This window comes from Clarias gariepinus, chromosome 10, assembly GCF_024256425.1.
Source record: "Clarias gariepinus isolate MV-2021 ecotype Netherlands chromosome 10, CGAR_prim_01v2, whole genome shotgun sequence".
Classification (NCBI taxonomy): Eukaryota; Metazoa; Chordata; class Actinopteri; order Siluriformes; family Clariidae; genus Clarias; species Clarias gariepinus.
The window spans coordinates 31843858-31869024 of NC_071109.1; the positions used below are offsets into that span (position 1 = coordinate 31843858).

Below are 25167 nucleotides of genomic sequence, written 5' to 3' on the forward strand. Positions count from 1 at the left end.
CAATCATATTTTAATTTAAATAGTTTTATTGTCTTGACATTTACATATCCAAAAAGTTTCAGTCTTTTAATTGTGATTAATCGCGATTAATTGCAAAAAAATGTGCGATTAATTAGTTAATTTTTTAATCGATTCACAGCACTAATATATATATATATATATATATATATATATATATATATATATTATATACACATATATATTCACCTTCATGCTCAACCAAGCGGTGGAAAATACATAAATACTTTCTGCTCATTATCATTAAGGGTGCCAATACCATTGGAAATGTGCTCAGGTGAATCCAAAGTATATGAAGAATCTGAAACAAAGGAACAGACCAGGAACAGTGAGGTTCCATCCCTGGCCACATTTACAAACCCAGCTTTGAAAAAAAAGCTCTGAAACAAGGTTGAAAGTTCCCTGGCTTTTCTCTGAGGACTGAGAGTCTTCTCTCTGAGGACCGACACACTGAGTGAGAGAGCGTATGAAGCCTGGAGGAGACGGAGGAGGATTTGGACTGAAGGAAGAATCCTGGTGGTCAGGGTGAAGAAAACAGAAACCAAAATCTACATAAGCTGTTTGGGAAAGCTTAAGCAAGAGAGATCGATGATCGTTGCTCACTTTTTAATATAACATTCTTGGCATTCTCTCTGAATCACGGTTAATAAAAAGCATCTCCCAGCCTACCTGTCTGTCATCTCAGTTCTCTATTATTTCCGGAGACGTGTCAGAGTCTTGCTTCAGGATATCGGTGTTCTCCTTGTCCTTCTGTCTTTGCTTTGACACTTCCTGCCTCTGCTTTGAGTTGGAGTGAAGTGTTGCCCGAGTTCAACATCTAAAGTTTTTTATTTTCATTAAGGTCTAGAGTTTTGTAGGTTCTCCCTATGCCTTATATAGCGTTCTTTTGGGTTCCTTGTTTGGGTTCCTTTAAGAAACATGTCAGTTGGTGTAACCATGAGTCTAATTTCCTTCAGGTGTGTGTGTGTTGTGTCCTTTGATGAATGGTGTCCCATCCAGGTTGTAATTCCACCTCACGTTCCGTGTAATCCCTGTCTCCAGTTATACCACAACACGAATTAATAAATATCTCCGTCACACCCTTACACTTAATAAAGTTGGGGTCCTTTAATGTCTTGTCACAAGATTAATGACTCAATTTGGCATTTTTTTTTATTTCTCTTTTTTTGTCCTCGTTGGTTACACTTATAATTTATTGTGATACATCATTGTATTATCACCCATCCTTTTAAGCAAGAACTGTATGAGCTTGTTTATGTATTATTTCACGTTAATGGTGTATTAATAAACAGCTTCCTCACCACATATTTGACAAAAGCAGCATAAAATAAACTCGAGCTTTGCCCCTGGCTGACTTGACTCGCTTAATTCAATCATGAAAAAAATATATAACCGATGCTTGTTAAAGCCTCCTGCTGCTCACCCAAGGCTCTTTGCAGATTACCTGCTGATTCTGCTGAGCTTTAATGAACCCGGGTCAGACAGCTTCAGCTCGAGTGCTTCTCAGAAGAGTTGTCAGAAAGCGCGCTGTGCGATTGACAGAATGAGATCTGTCAGGGTCGGAGTGTCTTGCTTTTTTTTATTTTCTTCCTTACACCGAAATCATGTTCAGATGGAGTGACAACACCCTGTGAAATATGAAGTTTGAACAGGATGGCATTTGACACGATCATCCAAAGTTTCCTAATAGTGCTTGTTCATGGACCCTTATTAAATATAAATTACGGCAACTATAGAATTTTGCAGCAGGCAAACAATAAATTATACAGTACCAGTTAAAAGTTTGGATTTATTTTTTTACATTCTAGAAAAATACTGGATTTTTTTTTTTAATTATGAAATAACAAATATGGCATCAGGTAATTAAGTAACAACAACAGTAACACTCAGTTATTTAAAGACATTAAGGTCAGCTGTTCTGGAACAGTTCTTGGAATTCTGGATTTAATGACCATTAAAATTCCTCTTGCATTTTTTTAAGGATAATGGATCCCAGCATCAAGCTTGCATGATATTGTGTGGAGCGGTGTGAAATCCAGCCGCATCTTCCAATCTCACCACAATATGTCCTTTTGTAACATATGTTTTCAGACAAATATACACATAAAAGACTGTGGGATGTCATTTAATTATTATTATATAAGGGGCGTTCAAGTCAAACAAGTACTTTTGATAATCCCCTGCTACACTAATGCACTTATTCCAGTGTCTCACTGGTGCTTGGACACCATCAAGATATAAAGTTTTCTCAGTACGCCAGAGCCATGATCAGACTGCCTGTCTGTTTATTTAATTAAAAAGAAGCCGGAACCTGGGAGTGCAATTAAAACACATTTAAATGCTGAAGGCTTTCTCTTTGTGACCTTTTATATCCCAGGTGAAATAAGTTGTTTTATTTGAAATGTCTAAAGTCCTGTAACTTTTCTGACCCCTGACACATAACATCCACTATGTGCTTTGCGGACTCTGTAACGACCCTCTGATTTCCTTCTAAAAAGGGCAGAGCCTTCAGATGTCTTTTTCATTTCTGTAGCTCGGGTCTGGTGCTTACATAACAGCTCTTACTGAGAGCGTGACCTTCTCCTCTGACGAAAGGTTCGTTTCACAGTCTGGTCATGTTCTCTGTCATGTTCTAATGTTCAGAGAGAGAGAGAGAGAGAGAGACGGGGTCGGGGGACTTACGAATCAAGTTGAGTTTTAAAGTTGTCCATTTTTGGTGTGTGACTCATTTTAAAGATTTTTTTTTCCTCATATGGTCTGATTGGTTCCGGAAAGGCACACAGGTTAGAGTGGAGTGACTAAAAATGTTATTGCAGAAAGACAGATTTGAATGTTTCTTAGCTCAAGGTTTTGCCTTCAGAATCTTCTATGTCCTTGCAAAAGCAAGAGAAAAGGCTTTAAAAATTAAAAATAAAATTTTTCTATTGGTAAATAATTTTGTTATTTTAACCTTCTGAGACCTGGGCTCTGTTGTGTACATTGCAATTTCTACTGACTGTTTCTCTTTATTCGGCCGAACACCCACATACCCCTTAGCTCTCATCACACACACACACACACACACACACACACACCGCATCACGTTCTCTCCAATCCTTCTGCACTGTTCAGCTGGTCCCACCATCTTGTCTCAGAGGACAATTTATGATGCGTCGTAGCTGGGACACGTGGAAGGTAAGGTGAACGCGTCGCATGGAAGAGGGAAGTAAGAGTAAGACAGCGCACGGGTTGGTTATCTTGGTTATTGTGAAGGGGCTGAGGGCTTGTGAAGGGGAGAGCTTGCATGATAGTGTCTTTAGGGGAATGTCCCTTGTGGCAAGCATGACTCTGTCTCCTACGCGGTATCTGGGGTATTCTTGTAAGAGGAGACGGGTAGCAGGGTTTGTGGGTGGCGACAGAGCTGTATCCCCAAATGAAGTGGCGATAGAAGTTGGCAAAACCCAGGAACCGTTAGACGTATCGCCATAAGTCTGGTGTGGGCCAGTCAGGGAAATGACAAAACGCAGGAAGGTAGTGAAGGATGTGTGGAACTCACACTTCTCTGGCTTGATGTAGAAATTATTTTTCAAGAGCCTTTGAAGAACCTAACGAAACATGGTGCTGGCCTCAAGAAAATATTAAAATGTCGTCTAAGTATACGAACACGAAGGAATTAAGGAAGTCACAGAGGAAGTCATTAATGAGGGATTAGAAGACGGCGGGGGCGTTGGTTGATGTCTGTCTTTCACTTATTACCCTTATGGATACGGACACGGTGATAAGAGTTTCGCAGATCTAGTTTCGTGGCCCCCTGGAGCAGCTCAAAGGCAGTGGCCATGAGTGGGAGTGAGTAGCGGTTCCTAATGGTGATTTTGTTAACCCCCTGCAGTCAATACAGGGACGAAGGGACCCATCTTTTTTCTTCACGAAGGAAAACCCTGCCCCTGCAGGGGAGAAGGATGGGCGGGTGATTCCAGCGGCGAGAGCTTCGGTGACGTATGTGTCTATGGCCTCTCTCTCTTGGCGAGACAAAGAGTACAGTCAGTCCTTAGGCGGAGGGGTGTCTGGGAGGAGGTCAATAGGGCAGTCATATGGTCGATACAGTGGAAGTGACATGGCTCAGGTTTTGCAGAGAACCTGCTGGAGATCATAATAGTGAGAGGGAACATTGGAGATATGCGGGGTGTACTCAGGTTTGGCTGGAGTGGGGAGTGTAGGAAGCGCAGAGTGAAGGCACGACGTGGCGCAAGAGGGGCTCCAACCCGTGATAACATGCTTGATCCAGTCAATCTGGGGACAATACCCATGGGAGACCTAGGACCAGAGCAGCGTGTGATTTATTGATAACAAAAAAAACTTCTCAAAATGATTCCTTGACTTGGCTGTAAAGGTGGGTCCAGACGCAGGTGCAGAAGCAGGGCGCTTACTGTTCTCTGGTCGTATGAACAGGTGTGTGCAAAGGGAAAAAGGAGAAACAAGATAAACTTTGCAACGTGAAAACTATCAAAATAAACGCGGGAAATTCGGGTTAGGGCACTCAATAATCTGGCGAGGCAATGGCGTGCTGCACTTCCTTATAAACTCAAAGAAAGCCGGAAGAGAAACCGGTGTGCAGACGGGGCGGTCCGGGGGCGTTGGACGTGACGCAACAGCATGGGAAAACAAGCCCGTGTGGTGAAGAGCATGACAGCGTTGGAACGGAAATGTCAAGAGGCGGAAGCGGTCTTTGATCAGCACGAAATTGCTGAGAGCGTGCCATTAACCCCTGCCAAAAAAAATTACTTTCTCGACAGTGTTTGACTAATAGTACTTAGTTAATAACCTAGTAACCCAGTGATCTATCCAATGACGGAAACTTAAGCACTTTTGTAAGTCGCTCTGGATATGAGTATATGAGAAATGTAAATTCATAGCTGATAACTATAATTTCAATTAGTGTCTTCAACCGGGAAAGAAGTTTGGCAAAAGAGGTATACCCAACAATCCTCATAACAAGATGGTACAAGGATATATATAAATTTATATATATATATATATATATATATATAGAGAGAGAGAGAGAGAGAGAGAGAGAGATACAATGAAGTTGGGAGAAAATGTCATGTCCTCATACAAGGCCATTTGCGTCTCAAGATGTTAAGCATTAATTTCTAAAATACAGCAAAATTATTTGGCTTAATAATCTTTTAATGAGATACAGTAGATAAATTTGTTTAGATGTAAGATATTTTCACTTGCTAAGATTTCTTTTTTTGTAATGAAGCTGCTGCTAGGTATCTCTCTGTGCGCGTGAGTATATGTGTGTGTGCATGTGTGTGTGTGTTCGTTCTTGTCTTGTTCCCAGCAATCCCAAAATATGCTCTAAATCTGTCATTTTTTTGTCATACTCAGCAAATCCATGGATTATTTTTCTGTTCCAGTGGGAATGTCAAACTTCAAACATGAGAAATCTCACACCTTCGGTATGATATAAGGAGCTACTTTATATAAAATCTATAAATGCGTCTGCATTAGCATTACTTTTTTTATAGTTGTATAATTCATAGAAGTTTAGTTTTATACGTGCAGAATAAAAATCAGCTGCATATACTGTACATAGAGGTTGCAGCAGCACATACAGTACTGTGCCGAAGTGGTGCGAGCCAGACTTTCTTGTACTGTATTTTTAATGTAGTCTCGAGGAATAGTTCTCCAGGCTTCCAAATGGACTTATTTGGCTCTAATTTTGGCCTCTCGTTTTCAGTCTCAAGACTTTTGCACAGTCATTTTTGACAACTATCGCCATACTATTAATCTGAAAAGGCCAAGAATAAACATGAGAACTTTAACAAGCTTTTATAAACTGAAGTTGCTGTGCTAGGATTTTCTACTGTATATTCTACTATTGTGAATTAATTTATTGTTCTACAGTCCTTGGACATTTTTTTTTTACATAAATGTTGCCAAGAATCACCTGATTTCTTGCTAAAGTGATAATTTGACTGAGACTGCAGACCCCAATGGTTATCTCATTTTCTCAAGGCTTATTTTTGCCAATTTAACAGGTTTATAGGAAATATTTTCAGTCTTCCCAGTGAACATGTAGACTAGCCCCTTCTTAAGCAGTCTGTACATAGTCTTCACAAAAAAATAAAAATATTACTAATTACTCTGTAATGTCGTTATAAATACGACTTTAGTTTGACGCTTAAAATTAGTTCTAAAGACGTCTGTGGTGCTGAAGATGTCCCCAATAGGTCTGTAGTTTATATGATCCTGAAGATGCCATTCATTCCTACCTGCACCAACCTTTTCTTGAGTTAAAGTAGAGATACCACACGTGAAGTATTACTTCGGTAAAAGTAGAACTTTAATTTGACTTTTAAAAGTACAAGTACAAAAGTGCTCACCTTAATGTTTAATTAAGTATTAAAAATGATGATGCCTTTAAATCCTACGGCCAAAAAACAGTATTAGTGCTGATTTATTTTTTATATTATACATATAATACAGAAAATGTGTGTGCCAAAGAAGCTACTTCTGAAGTTTATATGAGATGGAAGTGACCAATCTTGCTTCCCTAAAAAGTTGATAACTGTTTTGGAGAGATTTTTGATGTACTTAATGTATGTAATTAATTACAGTAACAAAGTAAAGGCACCCCTGCCTGCACCTGCACCCCTGCCTACACCCACGGAGGTGTAATGAACTCTTGCACTAAAACACATTGAGTCACAACTGTGAATAAGCAACAACGATTCTGAAGCTTGTGCACAAAAATGTACAAAGCATAGTGTATTAATGTGAATGAGGTCTGCTCCTCTTCTTACTTGGCAAATGGCCACTTGTGTACTCTGAGTTATTGACAATGGAGATTTCAATAATTCCGCAGTATTGGAAAGTGGAACTTCTTGTTCCTGGTTTAGCAAACAATATTTTTATAAAAAAAAAAAAAAAAAAATTATTCATTATTCATGTCTATGTTTGAAACCTTGGTTTATTTTTTATTTTTTAAGAAAGGATGTGAGGATTTAAAAAATAAAGATTTTCTTTGCAGAAGAAAGTGCTTGTTTTTCCACTCAGACTTTATCATTAATCGACATGAAAATGTAAAAAATAAAACACCATTTAATCTTAGTCAGGTAAAGGTGGATATGTTCAAAAGGTTGTTAGTAAGCATATGTGTTTTTTTTTAAGTAAAAAAAAAAGTTTTTTATCAAATGTAATTAATTCTTTATATTGTGTTTATATGTGAAAAGCAAAACTCCATTTTGTATGAAATCATTACTCAGTCTAAGAAATTATCACCATTAGCTAGTTGCTGACGTAGCCTATCACATTATGCTAGCTCTAATTGATGTTAGTACAAAACTCTCATTAGCAAAAATAAATAAATCCTAATATAGAGAAACATGAGCAGAAAATGCAAGGAACTTAATGCCATGCCTTTTAAAAATATATATTATAGCAATATATGCTAATCTAATCAATTTGAGTAATATATATTAATATATACATAGAGCGAACATACATATATATTCACATGCGAGCAAACGAACGAAGCTGAGCCAAAATGCCGGCTAAGTTGAGCATGTGTCTGGGAGCTCGTCAAAAACGTCTTCTAATTTAACATAAAATTCAAAAGGGCCAATGACGTTTAAAAAAGTTTAGCAATAAGAAATAAATATGGAATAAAATAAGAAATAAAATATAGAAAACTTTAGCTATGGAAGATATATGTAGCTATAAAGGATAAGAACAAAATATAAAAGAAAAAAAACTTTGCTGTACTATTATAGAAAAATAATACACACAGTATAAATATATATAACATATATTTATCTACAACATATATATTCCACTTAGCATCAGTGGAAAGCCAAGCGAAGCGAGTTTACTTTTTTTGTCTGTGTGTGTGTTTTTTTTTTTTTTTTTGCATTTTGGGCAAGATTTAGTGAAGACATAGCACCATGCGTCTCAAAAATATTATCAAGGACGGTACCAAGAAGAAAAGGGAGCCACTTTCAGTTTGGTTTTTAAAACAGCCGGTGCCAAGAGGAATCATAAATTAAGGTTAAATGAGGTTTAATGTCTATTTATTTTAGATTTACATATCTTTACTAAATATTTTGATTGTTTTTATATGTAAAAATATGATTTTAATGTAGGAAATTGGTAATATTGGTAATATGTTTGGGTGGCTGGAGCGGATTATGTGCATTCACATTATTTCCTATGGGAAAATGCATTTCACAATACGAAATTTCACCTTAAGAAGTTGCCTTAGGGACTTGCCGCCGGAACGGATTAAATTCTTATGCCGCTGAGATACAGCTGTACTGTAGTATACAGGCAATGGAAGGATAAGCGTACATTTATTACATTTTTATACCATATATAGGTTGCTGTATATTAGCTATTCCTATGTCACCTATCCATTTTTTACGAGAGCACACTCTTCTGTTACACACTCACACACTTGATGAGGGAGGATTTCAGTAAGTCTCGGTCTGTGCTTCACCCACACTGACTCATCTATTGCTACTCTATCACTGCCAGGGGAGTGATTGTCCTTGGTGGTGAACTTCCGGGCCTCACTCAGGATGTACTGACTGAAATGCTGAGAAAAGCAATCCCATTCACTTTGCTCTTCACACCCTTCAGTGTTATTATTAAGCCAGAAGTTTCAGCGCACGTTCCGCAGCGTCTTTCAGCTTTACTTAGCGTCATGAGCTGCTAACGAATCGCTGTTCCTTTCCAAAGGCGCACTTCGCACACAGACGTTTTTGTTCGGGTTTTGTGTTGTTCTTTCGCCTCTAAGTTTAACGAGGCAACAATTAAATGTGATTTGGTGTTGCTGTGCAAAGAACAATCCAGCAGCTGTGATAACAAAAGAATCAGAAACACCAATTATCCCAGAAATGCAGGCTATGGTTTATGTTTATGGGTCTGCACTTTTTAACTGTGCAGCAGAGAATCATGGGATTCTAATTGTAGAGCGAGAAGCTCTAAATTCAGCCCCTGAGGTGCTTTTTTTTTTCTTGGTGATTGCAGGACTTTTGATTTCCGCCAGAGCAATTTGTCATGATAAAAGACCGTTTATAACATAACTTGTGCAAAAGCAATCATAAATGTAAAGCTGTTTATGATATTTAACAGCGGTTTGGAAAAACAAATCAAGCATGAAGCATGGTTTAAAACTCTCACCATCATTTTATGCTCACTTAAGGAATCGGTGTTGCGTTGTTATTGGAAAGATTTTTCCTTTTTTTTTTCCTCCATACAGCTGATTACAATATGTTTGCTCCAACAGGGTTTTATTTCTCTTGTATCACAACACTTTACAAACATTTGCTGTACATTTGTACTTCTTAAGAAAGGACATAGTGTATGTGATGATCAATGTTGGGTGTAACGCGTTATAGTACTTGGAAAACTTTTTACTGAAAAGTACTCTAACTACTTACTTTTAACAGAAGGTAACGCTGTAATGTAACTGATTACTTTTTAATGACAGTAATTTTGTAACTAATTAGTTACTTTAAAAAGTATTGTCCCCCAACACTGGTAATGATATGGTATACTGTGGAACGTCCAGGTAGTCCTGTTATTACTTACAGCTTTAACAAATACAATATATTACCGTAAATGTTTGGGGTGCCAATAATTAGAAAATGTAATTGTTTAAAAATATTGAAGATTTTTTTTGTTGTTTTACTTAAATTTGAATCAAAACTTAAAATTTTGGATTTCTGTCATATTGCCAGACACTAAATAACCAACAAATATAATTTTTTTATCCTTAATATTAAATACGCATAATAAGTACAAACATCTAACTGTATGGAGGCAGTTCATCAAGAACGGTTTAATAAATAAACTGTTTTGAGTTTTGAAAAATGCTATATTTTGCTATTAAACACCACAAGTAGCGGAGTACCAGTTATGAACCTGGTGATAAACAGCGAAGGTTTCAAATCTATTTAATAAAGATGCAATAAATTTAAGACTATAAGTGTCTCCGAACAGCACAGTGTGATTTTGGGGAGCTGAAATCATGTTATATCCTTTAAATCCACTTGAGTCGAGGAGGATCTCAGGCTGTCCTCAGGTGCATTGTGGGTTTGTACGTGGGCAGGAGCCCTCTCTGGACCGTGAGCCTTTCTGGCAGCTATTGACTAGCCTTCAGGCTAAATCCCTGGGCATGATGGATAATGTGGGCTGTGTGCAGAGAGCTGATCCACACCGGAATAGAGCAGAGAAACCTATTTGAACAGGAAAGAGTAAATGTAGTGGTTACCTTTGGAGGACCTCTACAATGATTATAAGAATTCCCGCTGGAGTATACTGTAGCTAATTTATTTATATGCCAATATGTCCACTTCACCTCCACTGGTATACATCATAGGCGACCAAATGATCCCTGGAAACCTCTGCTCTAAGATGCTAAATGCAGCAAATCAAGAAACACTAAATGGACAAAAGTATTTGGCCAAACCTGTTAGTTACTGTGTTCAGGTGTTTTTCAACCAGGCCTCTTATCCCCAGTAAAGGGCAATCTTAATGCTTCAGCATACTGTACCAAGACATTTTAGACAATGCAACAGTTTGTTAAAGGCCCTTTTCTATTACAACATGACTGAGCCCCAGTGCACAAAGCAAGGACTATAAAGACATGGTTTAATAAGTTCGGTGTGGAAGAACTTGACTGGCCCCAACACAGAGCCCTGACCTCAACCCCATCGAGCACCTTTGGGACCAACTCAAACAGAAATTGTGAGCCAGGGCTTCTCGTCCAACATCAGTGCCTGATCCCAAAAACTCTCTACAGAATAAATGGGCACGAATTTCCCTCTAACAAAACACTCCAAAATCTTGTGAACAGCCTTCCAAGAAGAGTGGAAACTGATATAATTTTAAGGGGGTACAGCTCTGTATATATTAGGATAAAATGTTACTGCAGGTTTGGACAAATACTGTACGTTTGTCCATATAGTGTAGATAGGCTTTAGGATTTCCTCCAGGTAGTGTATTTCCTCCTACAGGTCTAACACAAGTGAGGGGTGTTTCCAATAAAACACCAATTATAGACTTGAAAGATCAGTTTCATGAAGTTTGTAAAACATGTTCCAGAAACATTTCAAGAGGAGAAACTACAAGCAAGAGTTTAATTTTTTATTGGCTTTTGCATTTAATTTCTGTTTTTGATGGAAACAAGTTTTTGATGTGCTATGTACTGTAAGTACTGAATTCTTTTTATTGGGTAGCAAGCTTTACAGGAGTTTTTTTTTTTAAATAGTTTTTTTTTTTTTTTTAAATAATCCGTCATAATAATCTGAAAAACATTATAGTAAAGGATGTTTAAATAAACTAAAGAATTGAATTCGTGGTGATTCAGAGATACCGTAATGAAGTATTTAAAGACTTTAAAACAGTTTAGTTATTTTTATAATAAAGATTTCTTAGTTTTGTTGGCACAAAAGAGGGAATAAATATCAACATAAACAAAGAACATTGGTATTGGTATAGTCTATTGAGTTCTTTTTTCATTTTGTCTCACCAGAGTATCCTGTTCCGGACAAGTTTAATTTGTTAAAAAGCTTTTAGGAACAGAGACGATTGCATTGCACTTTGTCCCTTTTAGGACGTCCTTTTTTTGTATCTTATCCTCTTTATCATTGGTCGTTGAGTGTTACCTTGTGTCTTTTGGGTTTTTTCCATCTGTACATTATCAAAGTGCCTCACCTGATAGGGATGTTTTAATGTTTCAAGTCTTTGCTTTAGCTCCTGTGACACTTCGAGGAAGACCATGAAGTTCCCAAGGTGCCCTAAAAAATATCGAGGAATACATTTAAAGTGGGGTCAAAACAGGAAAATGTGCATTGATATCAAGTTCATGCTACTTTCTTACCACATGCCTGTCATGTTCTCGATGCATCTATCATGTTGTCACTAATTTCCTATCGCCAGCTTATTACTATGTCCAATCAGATTACCCAATGCTTTTAACAAGCGCTTATCATGTTGTCCTTGTTCCCGGTGGGTTGATGTAAATACTGTGGGACGTGCAGTGCTTTTCAACGCAAAGTCCCGGTGTGGGAAATTGGATCCAGTATTTATAGAAAATTTTCTAAACATGACATACATGCGCAACATAAACATGGTGAGCATGAGAAGAATGCAATATGAACTTAATGTGGTCTTCTACAACGTGGCCTGGACCTTCCATGATCATAGCAAGCCAAAAAGACATTGTTGTGAGAACTGCATTAACACTGCAACAATGCAGTGACGTCCCAATCACATCTCTCAGTCAGAACACCATTCAGTCTTTCCCATCTGTGTCATGCGTGTACTGTAGTACGTCAATGAAGACCCTAATCATCATCACTACAGTAATATCTAACTGCTTCAGGCTTGAACACGTTGCAGATCCACGTCAAGAGAGACAACATTACTGTATGTCCTCACCAGTTTCTACTTCTTATTTAATATACTGTATCACAATAATCAGCCTCGAGCCTATCCCAGTCTTAAGGCACGACATGGGGTACAGCCTGGATGGGGTGCCAATCCGCCACAGCAGAATAATAGGGCGAGAGGGTAGGCCATGGACCGAATGGTTGGCTTTGTAAGTGATCACAGTCTTTCCTTTCACTGTCTTGTGAACCCTTTTGCACTTCCCCTTGTGATGCCTGTATGGGCATTGGGTTAGGGCCTTACCATAGGGACCAACAGTGGCAAAAAGTAGGTTCAAACCTGTGGCTCTTAAATCAGCAACCCAGAGCCTCAACCACCTGATCCCCCTACTTCTCACTTTTACATTTCGAATTAGATCATTTATTAAAACCTGTAGTTCCATTTATAGATTAATAGTTGATTTATTAATAACTATTTGTCTGGTATCTAATATCACAACAACCATCACTTGACTGTGAGTAATTCCTAGTTTCAGACAGGTTTTATCCTTCAGACAATAACACAGGTCTTGTAGTACTTCAAGTATCTTAGTAATTACAAGGTTATTTCTGAAGATGATGAGATTTATTTAGCGGCTTTTTGACTTCAGTAGTACATGGCTCTATATGTGTGCCAGCGTAGTGTTCGGGAGATTGTATACCGTCGTGCTACTCCCACTCCGAGTGTGATTTAGAATGGCTTAACGAGCACAAACGGTCACCATCTAATTACCCCAAATCCTGTTAAACTCAAGAAACTCTAAATGTGTGTATTAAAGTGGAGTAAAGTTTTGTTTTCGCACACAGTCGACTTTGTATAGCATTAACCTGTGACAGCATCAGATCATTTCATCACGCGAGGCACAGAACTGTTCGAAATCGAATCCGTGTCCCAGCACAAGATTGTGCAGTTTTTAGGGAATGACACCGCTGACTGTGTTTACTCCGTTCCTGTCTAGAGGCGTCTCGAGTCATTCTGAGTGAGGGAGAGACGTTTGATCAGCAATGAGCCTGATCAGGATTGCAGCACGTATCCTGGTTTTCCTCTGCGCTCTTCTCCGTCACACACAAACAAAGCACACGGAATGATTATTTCTTACACTGTCTCTCTAGAGGTGTGAAAAATTTATTTTCTCAGATATCTGGTTAAAATATTCTGCATTGTTTATCAAAAAAATACAATTCAAATAATAGTAATAATTTCAATAAATAAATATATAATAAATAAACTTTATTTATACGGTTCAGTTAATTAAATAGTGTTTTTTTAATGCGACAGTTTATATTTATAATTACTAAGGTAAACCTACAGATATTAAAGGGTCTAAAATTGAGAAATTGTTGGTGCCAAGGTTGGTTTTTAAATCAGCTGGTGCCAAGAGGAATCATAAATTATTATGAGGTGAGGTTAAATGTTTGTTTATTTAATATTTTACTTAATTTACATATCTTTTCTAAATGTTTTAATTGTTTTTAAATGCAAAAATATGATTATAGTGTTAGAATTTTTTTATAAAATTATATGGATAATATTATATTATATCATAAACATAAAATATAATATATATATATATATATATAAAATAATATATATATATATTTATAAATATTTATATATATTACTTTTTTTTATATATTTAGAATTTATAATAATTTTTGGGTGGCTGAAACAAATTATCTGCATTTACATTATTTTCTATGGAAAAATGCGTTTCACAGTACGAAATCTTGCCCTTAAGAACCCCTTAAGAATATTTATTGTATTAAAGCTTCTTAATACTTAAATACAATATAGTGCTTCTCACTTTACAATTAGAATCCCATGATTCTCTGGACCATGAAGAGAACATTTCCAGGAAAGAAGGTTTATCGCTTTGTAAAAGACAGAACATTTAAACAGTCAACAACTCAAATAGTATAAATACTTTAGGAAGTTTTTTAAACTCATAAGAAATCTAGCTGCTTGTGACGAATCGGACAATAAACGTAAGCGCTCTTGACCCGAATTGAAAGACTGAACTGAATCGAATCGACAATCCACCGACAATCAGTTACTGCACCATGCAAAAGTCTCGAGTCTCCACAAATCCACATTTGTTCCTATTAATTTAATTTAATTAAGTGACACAAATTAAACTAAAGAAATAAGACAGGCTGCAAAGTGCCAAAAGATACAATTTAAAAGTCAAAAATACATTAAAAATACATGGAGCTGTGAACCTGGAGCTTCGGAAGCAAAATAAAAAGAAATAAGTACTGCACCAGGACTGCATGTTTACCCAATATATAGTATATTTTTAATTAAATCTGTTTTAGACCAACACAGAAGCAAATATATTGTAAAACCTTTCCATTGTCACGGTTTCGTTCAGTGTTACGCACGCTGGAGCCGAGGTCGGCGTTTTCTTTTGTGTTTTTAAAATAAAAATTATTCATGCAGTAAAAAAAAAAAAAAAAAAAGCCATTATGAATGGAGTAAAGAACTGAGAATCGTTTTATATTCGCATCGTGACACAGTGAATCGAAATCTCATTGTATTGTAGCGATTCCAACATCTATTACTCTGTCACACACTCTCAAACACAGCACACACACACACACACTTTTCTGTCAAAAACACGATGACCATGGTGGCATTTATGTAATGTTGTCTTGAATAAGCTCTTGAACGCAATGCTCCGGGTCACAGATTTTGTGTGTGTGTGTGTGTGTGTGTTATATAACAGAGTTTGATGGCACTGTGCACTGAACAGCGGTGTTTAGCTCGAAGTCACTGATGCCAGCTGTGTGACTTCAGGCTCTAGTGAGTCTCTTGTCAGAAGACAGTGAGATATCTTTTAGCGTGCCAGCCTGAAGTGTCGCATTGTTTTAAAACGGCAGCAGTTTGTACCATATTCTGATAATATTTTACGAAAGGACAACTATCTCCAGTGGACGTGATTACAGAGGGGTGAAATTAGGGTCAAATTATTGGGATGCATCAAGTAAAGACAAGGAGAGCTGCGTGAATGACTGGATCTGGGTTACAGACCCTTGAGCACATTATGAACTTATGGAAGGATAGTGCTGAGACGTCAACCGAGAGCAAGTGAGTATTGCAGTATTGGGCACAAGATTGACCGGAATCATATGTACATAAAAAACACAGCCATATTCCAGGACTCAAATTGTAAAAGAGTGGTTCTGCGAGCAGTCACCGGATTGTGTGTTGTAATCAAAGCTTAATAAAATCTTTGATTGTGTGGCTTTTTTTTGATAGTCACACGTCTTGACCACGTACAGTAGATTAGCATTTAGTGCAGCTAAATTTTTTTATCTAGTTAATGACAATAATAGTCACGATTTTAAAATTCTCAAATTTACTTGTAATATAATCATGCAATGTTGGAACAAACAAATGCTGGTTAGAGGAAACTTAACTTAAACTCTCGAATGGGACAGCATACAATGGCTGCGTAGTATGGCGGGCAACCCGCCGACAGCAGGGCTCGAACCCAGATCCTCAGATCGGAAAAGCAACAACCTAGTGCCTTAGCCGTCTGAGCCACCCCTTACACGTGTTATGGTTCATTTGTTCTGGTAAAATTAGTTCCCCTTAAAGGTAGTTCGAGCACACTACTTTGGCTTTATCCAAACCTCCATCTAGAAGCTTTTTATAATGAAATCCGAGTTAAACATATCATTATAACATTATTATAGCAAGCCATTAGGGTCAAACTTAGTCATATGATTTATTTGCATTAAATAAATAGTAAGGCGTTAACATTTCTAGATAAATCACATGCGTTAATGCGGTAATATTGACAGCTCAAGTAGCACTACAACATTATTAACATTATTATAATTAGTAGTCAAATGAGAAGCAATTTCCGTCATAGTATTAGTACTGTAGAAATTGCTGAAAATAAGTTATTTTCATCTCCATCCAACCAATTATGTTTATAAAAATGGCAATATTACAGCGTAATACATCTCATGCAGTAAATAAGCACAGCGATTTATTCGGCAGCGCACTGGAATAAAAACACTTACATGGTTTCTTGCCTGGAAACAAAAAAAAAACTGTCTTTGTCTGTTTTTTAATTAATTGGTTGTAATAACTAACTCTTCATTTATGCTGTTTCGTTATGCTCATTTTATTTTATGTTTTAATTAACAGGATGTTTCAAAGGTCTAACAAGCAACTGATGTGTGTTAGGTTAAAAATAAATTAAAGTCACGACTCAATACACTTAAGTTACCGGCCTATAGAGATAGCAGGAGAACCTTATATGGACATGTGGCAGAGGACAAACTGAGATGGCCAGTCAATTGATTAGGCCAATCAGCCTGATCTGCATGTGTTTGGACTGTGCGAGGAAACCCGAGTACCCAAAGAAACCCAGCAAGCACGAGGAGAACATGCAAACTGCACACACACACACACACACACACACGCAGGTGGAAATCGAGCCCCCTTGACCCTAAATGTGTCAGGTCACAGTACATTTTCAAAGCTATAACTTTAAGTTTTGCAGGACAAATTTACAGGACGAAGGGCCTGACAATTTTTTTTGCAGTTTCTTGATTTTTTTATTAAGGTTAAGCAAAAACAAAAAAAAAGATAAGGTATAAATGATGCAGTAACAAAACCTGTTTTACAACATGAAATGTAAGTTTAAGTAGATAAAAAAAAAAGTATGATGTCTTGTATATTATTATGCAAAAATTTGCTGCTAAATTCCCATGGTAACAGCAACTCGCCCTTATCACATCATATCGCTGATTTATTTTCCTACAGTATAACCAGTTTTATTCCTTACCTCTGGAATTATGCAATATGTACAAGTTGTGTGTGTGGAAATAGATGTTGCTTATTTCCTCAAGGAAAAGAGACGCTGATGTTATTTCATGCAAGCTTCTCGCACCTGTGTATGTTTCAAGTGACATCCATCACAAGTTCAGTCTGCAGTCTCATTTCTCCAATACACACACAGATACATATACACACACACACACTCAAAAACTCACACGCTTCATCTGTACGTCTTAGTTTTCTGATGAAATCATGAAGCTTTGAATGCACTTTGCTTTAAATGCAGTATTTTGTGCAATTTGTGACAGTCTTTTGTAGGTCGTGATAAACGTACGCCGTTAATCACCCACGTAGTTTGACCTTTTCCACTCCTGGCTCACCTGCATCTGCAGAGGCGTATTTTACTTTTGCTGGAGCAAGTTTTCTGCAAAAGCAACAGACTCACGCTGGGTTTTTCACTGACGTTTCCTCTACTGTGTCTATTTCTGTTCCAAACAAGTCCAGCTTGTTTCTTAGCTGAGTTAAAGTAATGCAATAGCTGATTATATATATATATATATATATATACATACAGTATATTATATAGTATATACACACACACAGGGGTGGGACAATGAAACTGAAATGTCTGGTTTTAGACCGCAATAATTCATTAGTGTGGTGTAGGGCATCCTTTTGCAGCCAATACAGCATCAATCTGTCTTGGGAATGACAGATACAAGACCCGCACAGTGGCCAGTGGGATTTTAAGCCATCTAGGCCCATCTAGCACAAGTATTGAGCCTAGGGAATGTCATGATATTGCAGCTCAAACCATCACTGATCCACCCCCATTCTTTACTCCGGGCATGCAACAGTCTGAGTGGTACACGTCTTTGGGGCTTGTCCACACCGTAACTTTCCCAGATGTGGTGAAGGTGGACTCATCAGAGAATAATACATGTTTCACATTGTCCACAGCCCAAGATTTTTGCTGCTGGCACCATTGAAACCAACGTTTGGCATTGGCACGAGTAACCAAAGGTTTGGCTATAGCAGCCCGGCCGTGTACATTGACCCTGTAGAGCTCCGACGAATTATTTTGGAGAGTTGAGGTGCACATTCAGTGCTTCAGTGAGTTGGTGTGGTTTAATGTTTTTTGGATTCAATTCGGGTTAGCACCCAGACATCCCTTTCAGACAGCTTGCCCTTGCGTCCACAGTTACTCCTGTTGGATGTGGTTTGTCCTTGGTGGTATGCTGACATTACTCTGGATACTGTGGCTCTTGATACATCACAAAGACGCATCACAAGAGACGGGGACCAACAATTTGTCCTCTTTTGAACTCCATAATGTTGTGTGCATTGCAATATTTTAAGCCTGGACAAGGTGCCAATCTATCGCAGGGCACACACACTATGAGGGAACGCAAATTAGACTAATCTGTGTGTCTTTGGATTGTGGAAGGAAACCAAAGTACCCACCAAGCACGGGGAGAACATGCAAACTCCATGCAACTCCATGAGACAGGAATCGAACACCGATCCTGGAGGTGCAAGACGACAGTGCTAACCACTACACCCCTGTGCCGCGCCACTATATAGAACATGATTTAAAAAAAAAAAAAAAAACTGCTCCTAGCAGAAAATATGCAGAATGGAGGATGCAGCATACTGTATCTGATGATGCTTCTTGACAGACCTTCAAATGCAATCTGTGTAAAGTGAGAAACTCTTCGAAAGGTTGGTTTTCTATAATGGTTGCATCAAATAAAGGTGTTCTAATGGAAGAGCCACCATTATAGAACCCATTATAGAACCCATCCTCATTTGGGTGATAACGGATAGCAGGAATTGATCTGCATTTATACTGTGTGTTAGTTGGCAGGCAGTTCAGCATAACAGTTGATGTAAATTGATGTTAACATGGAGTCCAGGTAGTTATTGGAGGCTCAGGTAGACTTGTAGGAATTATATATATATTGATATATATATCGATATTGATATATAATATATTATTCAATGTGAAAAACGATACAAACGACATCCAAAACTAGCTTCCTAATGTCGTGCGTGTATGATGAAGAGACATGATCCAAGTTAAGAAACTTTAACGTCAGACTGAATGCCTTCAAGACAAGAAGGAGCACAGAAACAGTACGAGTAAACAGAGGAACAGTAAACAGTAAACAATACAGTCTGGCCCAGACGGCACACTGTCTCTTCTCTTTGTTCTCTTCCTGAAATGGGAGAAAAGCAACAAGCACATTACTTTCAGAAACAAATCCAGATCGTTATTTTTTGAAGTGGTTCTTTTAGCCAGATTAATTACATTTGCAATTACATTACAATTTCTGTTCATATGCTGGAAACGCGTCAGTTACTGTATGGCTAGCTTAAACCTTAGCCTCCGAGTGGCGCAGTGGTAAAGCGCTCGCCCTATCATCCGGGTGATGCTGTTAACCTCTCACAGCTGGAGGCCTAGAGAAAGCTGATTGGCTGAGCTTTTTTAGGGGGGAGGGATGAGAGGTACTTAGTTTAATTTACCCACATCGATGACGGCTCTACAAGCCAATCAGGGGCGTCTGTGAGTTCGCGCAGGCGGAGGGAGTGGATAGCGCTGTTCCTCTGAGTGTGTTACGCCCCTAACGGTGCGTGAACGAGCAGTTCGAAAAGAAATGGTCGGTGACGCCACATGAATTGGAGGAAACACGTGGGTCGGTCTGCGGCCCTCCCGACTGATTGGCGGTAGATGCTAAATGTGGGAGCCTCCAGTGACGGGGTGGAATTGGATACCACTAAATTAGGGGAGAAAATTGGAAAAAATAAAAATAAAAAAATATATATATACCTTAACTGGTTAAAATAATTTTTCATGCCACGACTTAGCTAATCTAGCTAGCTAAGGAAAGTTGGTAATGATGGCATCTGTGCATTTTTTTACACCCAGTCATGCTTCACTAGCAACTTGTTTAACTGATACATAATCAGAGGTGGGTAGTAACAAGTTACGTTTCCTCGGATACATTTACTTTTTGAAAAAAAATTACTTTTATGAGTAGTTTTACCGCTACATTCGGCTCCACTCGACTTGTTACTTTTCTAAACTTTTATTCGACACATGCAGCCGGTGGATCTACCACATGACCGCTTCACCAATCAGACGCAGCAACAATAATCACATGACTCCGTTTGACCAATCAGGTCAGGCGGCATAGTAGGGAAAAAAACCTTCATCCGGTGTTCTATAAATTCATCCTACCTGTGAATCTGTTCTACATTCGCTCACTTGCGCATTCGCAAACAAAAGTTTTCGCATCTTTCTCTAATTTCGCGGAACGACCATAAATCCATGCTGCTACTAGTGGGATCTTGCGGTTAGTGTACAATCTTGAATAGAGTATAGAAGTTTTTTTTTTTTCATGTTTGTGTGATTTTATGTTAACCTTAATTGTACATATAATGTTACTTAAACAGTCTATTAATATTAAAGTATATTTCAGTACAGAAATAATCGCCAATACGCGTGTTGAATATAGTGGCGATAGTAAAGTTCAGCCCACTGGCATTTTAAATTAAACTCACGAGAGAGTGGCAAAAAGACTCAGTATAGTGGCATACAGTACGGTATAAAACCTCACGTCCAACTTACGCTAGACGCAAAGCCATTAATCAGCCCAAACAGATAACAGATATTCGCGATAACAATTTCCGGTAGTGGGCTGACCCAACGCCGACCTAGCCGAGATGTTTGATGAGCTTCGAATATGCAGCGCTACACATCAGTAGATCCGCTGATGCTTGTCAGACATTATAAATAGGAGGCTGATGTGTCGCTCTGAGACGTACGCCAGCCAGACGTGCGTGTGCTGTCTGGGGTGATTCAAGTGACTACATTGGTTCCATGTGATCGATTTGTTGCATCCAATGTGATGTGATGATAATTATCAAAGAATGGATATAAACCCAGATGACTAGCAGTGACTGTCAAAAGCCTGATTGCTGCTGTATTGTTCGTCTGCGCTCTCAGCACCAATGCAATATTTCAGAATGTAATCGGGTTAATCCTACAGCAAAGCACAGTATATTTGATCTATATATGATGATAAATTTATGTGTGAGAGAGAGACAATGAAGCACACATAGTTTTAACAAACAATAATAAAACAATTAGGATGTCGAAAATACTGCTCGTTTCCCTGTCCTCGTTTAGAAACCCCGCACTAAAAATGCAATGTTAAATTCTGCACGCCTCCTGCCCTGCAAGTGCGCCCTCTTGTGGTGTACAAGTTATTAAAACATAAGCTATGGAGAAATATTATGCAAACCAAAAACTATACCTCAAAAAAAAATTATCGTTTAATTCTTCGCAGCAATTAATTGAAAGTATTATTTTAATGAATTATTAACATCCCTAGTGTTAAGGGTGATAACTAGCTAACATTGGTAGTGATAGTGAGCTGAAAACCTCATGAGAGTTCATTACAAAGAAATACAGGATAGCGAAAGCACTCTTGAGCAAACGGTTTGTGAGCTGAGTTTAACGTTATAGTGTTTTACGCCAGATAACAAGTAGTTGAATAAGGGTCTGGCTATAATAAGTAGTGAGTATTATTAACGTTAGCAGAATTTCATTATAATGTGGTACATGTACTCCGTTCCTTGAAAGTGATGTCATGACTCTTTTTAATATTCCTGGTAATCATCATGACTAGTGTACCTTTAATCTCCAAGCCACAGTGAGGTCACTAAAACTGATTTTCCAGTCCAGTGGAATGTGGATGTGTTAACAAATCAGTGTGCATGTGTATTTATGCATACACACACACACACACATACACACGTGCACGCACACACAAGTTAAATCAGTGCAGCCAGCCGAATACAGCAATCATTTTTCTTTCCATTGTGTGAATTCTAATGTGAGTTTAAAGTCGCTGAATAAAGTTAAGGGCTTGGCAAGAAAAAACAAAAACGACCCAAAAAAGTCTTGGGAATAAATTCTTTCTCCTGCACACACTCAAAAGCAATACAGTAAAAGTCCTTTGCCAGCGTAGCACAAACAGCAGCGCTTAGAGCCTCTGATTTCAGATATGCGCTGCTGTCTGTTAGCGCCCTTTGGCTCCCTCCGCTCTTGTGGGATTTATTCTGTAAATGCTGTGAGATAATCACGGTGACTAGCGCCGGACTAGTTACTGTCTCTTTCCCTTTAGAATTCAGCCCTGATTGCAGAGGCGGCGAAAATTACAGCTTCATTTACCTAATTATGATTCGGAAGGAACATCGCAATGAAAAAGAAGCAGAACAGAAAAAAAAGCAACAAATGGATGGACAGCTGGCTTTGGGAATACGAAGTTAAGCAGGGGAGGTGTGGATGCAGTTGATGCTGAGGTGCTAAAACACCGCAGAACAAAAAAATCTTTGGGAAAAAAAATCTGAATTTTAATGGATGAGATGGCTTATTCATTCATTCATTCTTTTTTTTCTTTTTTCTTTCTTTCTTTTAAATGTGACTCAAGCAACAGTAGAGAAAACAGTAGGCAAAGGTCCGGATCTATTTAATGAGAAACAGCTCATCCATTAATGCTTTTTGTGCCCAGAAAGAGTACTGGCTGACTTCAGTATAAAGCCTTTTTCAGCCGAAAGTAACCAGTACCGAAAAAGCAAATGAGAGTCTGTTCTGCATCAGTGAACAGGTGAATTTTATCCTTCTATGGCGCTTCTTTGAAAACAGCACAAAGGTTTTCAGGTGTCCACAATACAGATCTAGTAAGCATTCAGCAACAGCACAAGGGGTGTTCAAATCAAACAGGGACTTGTGATGAAATTTCTGGTGAATGAAGTCAGAAAAGTCATTGACATTTACGGAAGACTTCGAGCACAGTACGGTGATGAGACTCTTAGCCACAGAAAAACATTTAAAGGGGGTAACGTTTTAAAGATGGCTGCACGTCCGTGTGTCCGAGGTGGCACGGAGCCCACTGAAGTCATTCCTTCTAGCGAGTGAAGAAAGAGACGCGTCTGTCTGTGGGAACTGAACACACACTATTATATACCAACACCACTCGCACATTACAGGAACTCTGCTATTATATATGTTATTTCACATCCCCTGTACAGTCCTGACCTCCATCCAAGCCGTTTTCACATTTAAGGAGTTCTTGGGAGGCCAGTGTTTCAGACGTGAAGCAGGAAGTCTGATCAAATTTCTTCCTTGATGGTGTCGCAGGGAATTATATAGGGAAATAAAGGGAGTTTTTTAACTATCATAACTGTGTTCTGTTATTCTGCAGAGTCAGGTTGACTTGAGGTTTGATTTTGCTTCAGAGGTGCTCCAGGGCTGACTAGTGTCTCGGGCAATCCTGAGCTACAGGACAAGATGTGTCTTGAGTTAAACAAGTCAAAATTATGTTTGAAACACATTTATATTAGAGGTGTGTAATTAAACCGTTTATGTGATTCCGATAATCCTACCGTATGTAAGTCGTTTGGATGAATTGATTTGACGAACCAGATTTTGATTCAGAATCAATTCACACTCTTTATATCCGTATACAGTATATAAACTGGTTTTAAAATTTTTTAATCATCTAGTGCATGTTACCATACAATCCTTATGTTGTGAAGACATCAAGATCTTTTCAGTCTCTCAAGTTTGACTCATTAGTTTTGCATATGAATGTTATATGAGTGTTGGATTCGGTGCACCACTACAACTCTCAGAATGTGTCATGGTCTATAAACATGGCATTACCAGGCACAGTTCCCAGTCTGCTCAGTGGCTTTGCACATGACTTCCACAAATTACAAATCACTGCACATACAAGCTGCCACTTTCAGCTACCATCTTGGACACAATCACTTTTACTCCAAAAACAGCACACACACACGCACACTACTTAAACTTAAACCCAATGCAAAGCAGCACTCAGAATATAGTTATCTACTGACATGCCCAAGCCATTACTGTAATCATCTATCTGTTGTAATCCTTTATTGTTGCTTCTTATTTTATATCCTAGTTAATTGATTTCCTAGTTTATGTTTGTAGATTTGTTTGCCAGTTTACTGACATTTTCTTCCCAATAACCATATTCAGCACTTATTGTTAATTATTTGGTGGTAAGCATTAATGATGAGTGAATACACAGTACATTACTCCAATTATCCATCAAACAGCCATGCGGTTCTTGATGATCATAACATTTGAAATATTAGAAATGAAACATTTACAGTTTTTTTATACTGTTTTTACCATTGTACTGGTATTCTACTTGATTTTCTGATGCATTTTTTAAAGCAAAGGACCGTTCATGTTAAAAATCACTTAATAACCAAAATGGCATCTCCTAATACAAAAAGCAATAAACAGCTTCCGTTTTTGCTTGTCCCGTGTATAGAGAGGCCCCAGAAGGACAGGGACGATGCAGCTGATCTTTCTCTCTCAGACTCTCCTCTCTTCTCGCGTTGGGGCCGTGACCTGGGGCCCGAGAGCCGCCGCGTCGCTCTGCACAAGTTCCAGCACTACGGATACAATGCCTACCTCAGTGACCGTCTCTCACTGCACAGAGCCATCCCTGACCTCAGGCCAGACGGGTAAGCGAACCGCAGAACTCATTCTCTCTATCCTTTTTATCACGCACTCATTCACATAACACTCCGTCTCTCTCAATCACTCAGGTGTCATGCCATTTAACTGACTTATGGATGATGCGCTCACACTCTCTACCTCTGAGGATCTTAAGTTTGCTTCACAAGGGAACGCTGTGAAAAAGCGCATGCTATCAGCTGGAAATAAACTCATGACCATTTGCTTCACTGAACTCCTGCAGCTCCGATTCTCTTTTCTTTACTTCATAACTCTCCTTTTTTGTACACGGACGTCTCTGCGATGTCAAGCAAGCAGAATTCATTTGATATCTCGCGACATAAATCTCGCAAGACCTGTCAAGTCTGAAT

General features: G+C 38.4%; 1 protein-coding gene across 1 annotated transcript in view; it reads left to right on the top strand.

Moving 5' to 3' along the window:
- Positions 1–25167, top strand: part of galnt18a (UDP-N-acetyl-alpha-D-galactosamine:polypeptide N-acetylgalactosaminyltransferase 18a) — a 102302-nt gene that overhangs the window by 23768 nt on the left and 53367 nt on the right. Inside the window, exon 2 of the mRNA XM_053506482.1 lies at positions 24609–24804. Coding sequence (XP_053362457.1) covers positions 24609–24804 — 196 coding nt within the window. The remainder of the gene's footprint in view (positions 1–24608; positions 24805–25167) is intronic.